The 5,787-nt window shown below is 37.0% G+C and overlaps 1 protein-coding gene across 2 annotated transcripts in view; it reads right to left on the reverse strand.

The window, feature by feature from the left end:
* Window positions 1-5,299, reverse strand: part of LOC120225801 (killer cell lectin-like receptor subfamily F member 1) — a 21,489-nt gene extending 16,190 nt beyond the window's left edge. For both annotated transcript variants that reach the window (XM_039223989.1, XM_039223988.1), the window contains exons 1-3: window positions 5,212-5,299; window positions 3,962-4,060; window positions 2,508-2,597 (exon numbers count right to left, since the gene is read on the reverse strand). In XM_039223989.1, coding sequence (XP_039079920.1) covers window positions 2,508-2,597; window positions 3,962-4,060; window positions 5,212-5,293 — 271 coding nt within the window. In that variant the 5' untranslated portion in view covers window positions 5,294-5,299. The remainder of the gene's footprint in view (window positions 1-2,507; window positions 2,598-3,961; window positions 4,061-5,211) is intronic.
* Between the last annotated feature and the right edge of the window lie 488 nt (window positions 5,300-5,787).

The raw sequence follows: 5,787 nt of genomic DNA on the forward strand, positions 1-5,787 counted from the left end.
GGGGGGCACTGTGGGGATGAGCACTGGGTGTTATGTGGAAACTAATTTGACAAACTATTTGTAAAAAATAAATAAATAAATAAATAAATAAATAAATAAATAAAATAAAATGGTGATCTAAGAAAAAAAAAAGAAAGAAAGAAAGAAACTCCTTTTGGGGCACCTGGGTGGCACAGTCAATTGAACATCCTATTCTTGGTTTGGCTCAGGTCATGATCTTACCGGTTGGTGAGATGGTGCCCCGAGTAGGGAATCCCTCCTTGGGACTCTCTGTCTTTTCCTCTGTCTGCCCCTCTCCGGTTCATTCTCTCTCTCTCTCTCTCTCTCTCAAAAATAAATAGATAGCCTTAAAAACATTAAATTTACATTAGACAGCTTAACAGAAGCAAAAACCAAAGTTTGATTGCATGTACACAGAGGCCCCATAATGAATTTGAGACCCAAACAAATGAGCAAGTCAGGCAATTTTTATTCATTTTAGACTAAGAGGCAATAAATTTGTGAAGAATTGACAGGATAAAGAAAACACGTTTGAGAGATTTAATTAGCAAAGAATTCTAAGAAGTTGGGCTAAAGTAGTGTATTAGGAAAAAAAGCAACGAGGTTTGTTTTCACAGGTTTTTTTGGCATTAAGGTTTCTTATCTGGTGATAAAGATGTCTTTTCGCTTCTTAGAAAAAGGAGGTATCTTTCCGGGCACCTGGGTGGTTCAGTCAGTTGAGTGTCCAACTGGGCTCAGGTCTCATCTCATGGTTCGTGGGTTCGAGCCCTGCAATGGTTCTGGGTGCTGACAGCTCAGAGCCTGGAGCCTGTTTCAGATTCTGTGGTCTCCCCCTCTCTCTGCCCCTCCCAGCTCACACTCTGTGATTTTGTCTCCCTCTCAAAAATAAATAAATATAAAAAAACACTTTTTAAAAGAAGGGTACCTTTCATACAGGAGATTTATTTCCTGCTTTCAGGGGGACAGAGGATGTACTAAGTGCCTTTGGACTAGCTATTTCTCAAGTAGCTTCAATTTAAAATAATTAATACACTATTGTGGTATTTTGGGGCAGCCTGCCTTTGGCCCCTAGGTTGGCTCCCCTGCCCCCAACATTTTCTTTTGTCTTTAGCTGGACATGGTATGTGAGGTGGTGGCTTGGGCCATTTTGGGGAGTTACTCAGATTTCCTGGGTATCTCTCATGTATACCAAAGATATAAGTGTTATAAAACTTCTGTTTTTCTCCTGTTAATCTGTTATATATTACAGGGGGGTCTCAGTCAAAAACCTATCAAGGTAAAGGGGAAATTCTTTTTCTTCACCCTCAGTGCCCTGGTCATCGATCTGCATTCTACAAAGATCATACTGGCTGCAGTTTGGAAACAAATAGAAATCTTGAAGAGAGTAAATTCACATTTAGTAATCACTTTCTTCGTGAGCCATACTGATCTCCGAATGCCTTACAATTCGATCTTTCAACATTGCTTTTTAAAGAATGATCAAACACCTTAACTGTATCTTATAACAAATAATAATTACAGAAATGGTAATCCATATAGTAGAGAAGTGACAGCTCCATGGGTAAAAATAGGTACAAAATCCTAGTATAATGTCTTTGGGTAGTAGAATAAAAGGCAATAACATCAACAAAACTATTCGAGGCCAATGATCTCACAGTTTTCCACTGAATCATCTCCAACAACAGAGGACAATAAACTTGTTTTTTAGGGTCTTAGGCACAGTTTCAAAAAAAAATATTGATTTCATCTTAAATTCTCATGCAGCCATTACATTCTAACCCTTAATATATTTGTGAGTTTGATTTAATATGATGCCTAGTGAAAGATGCTATGCTAGACCTCTGTTGGGAATGTTTTATCAGTTTAAACTGCCATTTGACTTTATTGTCTCACACATTAATCATGAGGTTGGGAAGGGTAGGGACTTTTTCTGAAATTCTTTGCTATTCTTGTCAGTAAACCAATTATTTTGTATATGCCAAATATAATCAACAGATGCAGAAAGAAGCCTCCTAGGAGCGTCCCTTATCTAACTAAAAATAGAAGCTTCTGAGACATGAGGCTGTCATAAATTCCTCTTTGGAGTGGTTTATTTCCAGAAAAAAAAATAGACTAAGTACTTTACCTTGAATCTTCTTTCTGGAGGAATTAATGACTACTTAGAGGGAAAGACTCCTCACACCTATATATGCAGGCACCATTACTAATTTTGTTACCTCCAGTTCACTCTCCTGAAAAGCCTACTTGTCTTTCCCAAGGAAATGTATTTGTTTTTCCCAAAGCAATTCTTCCCCCTTCCTCCTATTAAGCTAGGTATGTAAACCTTTAACTGTAACCATGTAGAGATAGCTACTTCTTTTGTTACCTCTCCTGTGAATGAAAAATAAAACTTATTTTCTTGTTAGTTGGTCTTTTGATGGTTTAATTCACAGGCCCCCTGGTACTAAACTTAAGAGGGTGGAGGACGTTTTTCCTCCCCTACAATAGAATGAAATATAACCACTTACTTGTGAAGTTTGTATTGTCCTGCTGTTTCCTGGGAGAAATATTCATGCCATCACAATCTTTGGTTCCTTTCTCACTACTTAGGTGACATACTAACAAATAAAGAAAAGTACGAACACTTATTAGATTTCCACAAGCACGACCTTATGCCTTTTAATTACCCACTAAAGCAAAACTATAAATGAATGCTCACACTGCTGGTTGAGAAATCTGCCTATAGCATTTCAACTCTATAGTTTGACAAAGGATGAATAAACTTAGAGACTCCGGAGATTTCCACTTATGAACAAGCAATTAGAAAAAAAATTAAAAATTATCTAAATAAAATTAAAATATATTGAAACTTGTATCTGTTAGATATGATAGGTCAGACTGCTGTGTGATCTTGAACGGATTACTAGCCGTTCTATTTCTCAGTTCCCTCATATATGAAAGGGGAAAATGCTTAACAAACTTAGAGTTTTTTTAAGGCTAAAAAAATAATGTATGTAAAATGCTTAGCACAATTCCTAACACATAGAAGGTCACAATAAATAGAAATAATAACATATAATTACTCATGACTCTTCTTGAAGTAGAGCTCATTTTAGGACTAGATCTTAAAATTTTCAAGCAGCTGATAAACTTTGTCAAAACATTAAAATATCAAGTTACTTCTAAAATCCAAAGTTTTATTTAAAGGGCCAAATCAGCTTCCATAAAACTGTGCTTTTACCAAAATATAAAATTTCAATTCATAGAATTGTGACACCCATACCTACACTAAATTTACCAATTAATTATGAGCAGGGGTGCCCAAGGGTGGCTCAGTTGGTTAAGCATCCAACTCTTGATTTTGGCTCACCTCATAATCTCACAGTTCGTGGGTTTGAGCCCCATGTTTGGCTCCACTCCGGGCATGGAGTCCACTTAAGATTCTCTCTGTCCCTCTCCCTCTGCCCCTCCCCCATTCATTCTCTCTCTCTCTCTCTCTCGAAACAAATAAATAAACTTAAAAAATAAAATAACTATGAGGTGCCTAAATGGCTCAGTACGTTAAGCATCTGACTTTGACTCAAGTCATGATCTCGTGGTTCATGGGTACAAGCCCCACATGGGGCTCTCTGCTCTCAGTGCAGAGCCTGCTTCAGATCCTCGGCCACTCTCTCTCTGCCCTTCCCCATTCTCTCTCCCTCTCTCTGCCTCTCAAAAATAAATATTTTTTAAAAATTTAAAACAATTTTAAAAAATTATAAGCAGAATAGATTTTACAAATTAACAAGTTTGTTGTTTCCTCTGTATAAGAAAAAAAAACCCATTATTAATGAAAAGATCAACCGTGCCATTTAATATCGACATAATTAAAGTACTAGACAAATCTGAAAAATGATTCTGGAAAAGTTAGTGAAAGAAAAGTAAACTGCAAGGGAAGCATATTCATCTCTCTAGTTGAACAGATAGCTTTCAATTTACTCACCCCAAATAGTTAGTCCTATCACTATGGCAATGAGTATAGCCAGTGCCAGTCTGGACAATCTCAGAGCAGTCTGGTGCCGCTTGGGACATTTAGGGTAATCTGTAATAAATAATTTTTCTTTCTGAAACACTTAGGCATTTATAGCAAACTTGAAAATGTGTCATAGAAATGTAAAATTCTGAGAGTACACACTTTGTCTAAAGGAGTGTATATTCTTTGAAAGAATATACAATCTCTGTTTAAATTACCTTGATAGGATCACATATTTAATTATCTGAAAAGAATTGGATTTATCGATTCTGAGTGGTCCATATCTTTTATTTACTCTTTATTTACTATCCTTCTTATGTAACACTTATGTGAGAACACCCCAATCGACAATCAAATGGGTGGATATTAGTCCGCCAACTGGTCACTTAAAACATTTCGACTAGGGGCGCCTGGGTGCCTCAGTCCGTTAAGTATCCAGCTTCAACTCAGGTCATGATCTCACAGTTTGTGGATTCGAGCCCCGCGTTGGGCTCTGTTCTGACAACTCAGAGCCTGGAGCCTGCTTCGGATTCTTGTCTCCCTCTCTCTCTGACCCTCCCCTGCTCAGGCACTCTCTCTCTCTCTCTCTCTCTCAGAAATAAATAAAACATTAAAAAAAACATTTCCACTAAAATTTGTCATCTACCTTCATTTACATCTTTTCTCCATTAGACAGAAAATATTCAGTGGGTTTGAAGCCCGGGAAGGCAAAATATAAGTAATACCAACATAATTGATGAATAATAAAAACGAGTGTCTAAAAGAGAAATGTAAGACCAAGTATTGTAGCCATCTTCTCAAATGTTGTCTGAAATAAAAGTTTTATCTTTATATCAATTCATGAAACCACACTCAGACACTAACTTGTATCATTCTGTACTTTGCTTGATATAGTAGCATTAGAACACCTTCAGAATCTTCAACCCAGGTTAAATCAAATCTGATTGATTACATTCAAGTTAAGAATATTTATAAATATATAACTATATACCAGGAACTGAAATGGGTGTGAAGCTGAAGACATTGAAAAAGAACACAGTCTAGTGAGGAGATATCTATGTAAACATATTGTTTAAAAATAAGATAAAAACGTTTCTGAATAACAGATTCTAGTTCACGTTTTTAAAAGTTCTCATTAAAAGTCTAGGATTAAAAGGCCCACAGAAAATTCTAGCAATTTTATAATCTGTGGGCTACTGGGGGGGGTGATGGATTCCTACCTTTGTATGTCCACTTGTGTTGACAATGATAGGGGGGATGCTTTCTTGTCTTCTGCATCATTGATCTCTCTGTGTTTTGCATCTGTCCAAACATCCTATAAATAGAATAAACCATATTTGAATGAGATGGAAACAGAGACATTACCTGATCAAAAGCACAGTCAGTGTCTCAAAACTGTGGCATTGACATAAACCCAATAGTTGTAAAACCACAAAGGATAGTGAGGTGACCTTCATTTTTTAAAAATAAACTATTCCTCTGCACAGCCAAGGAAACAACCCAGAAAACTAATAAGCAACCAACGGAATGGGAAAAGATAGTTGCAAATGACATATCAGATAAAGGGTTAATATCCAGAATCTATAAGGAACTCACCAAACTCCACGCCCGTAAAACAAACAACCCAGTGAAGAAATGGGCAGAAGACATGAACAGACACTTCTCCAAAGAGGACATCCAGATGGCCAACAGACACATGAAACGATGCTCAGCATCCCTCCTCATCAGGGAAATACAAATCAAAACCACACTGAGATACCACCTCACGCCAGTCAGAGTGGCTAGAATGAGCAAAT

This window comes from Hyaena hyaena, unplaced genomic scaffold (genome assembly GCF_003009895.1).
Source record: "Hyaena hyaena isolate Hyena2069 unplaced genomic scaffold, ASM300989v1 scaffold_1516, whole genome shotgun sequence".
NCBI lineage: Eukaryota > Metazoa > Chordata > Mammalia > Carnivora > Hyaenidae > Hyaena > Hyaena hyaena.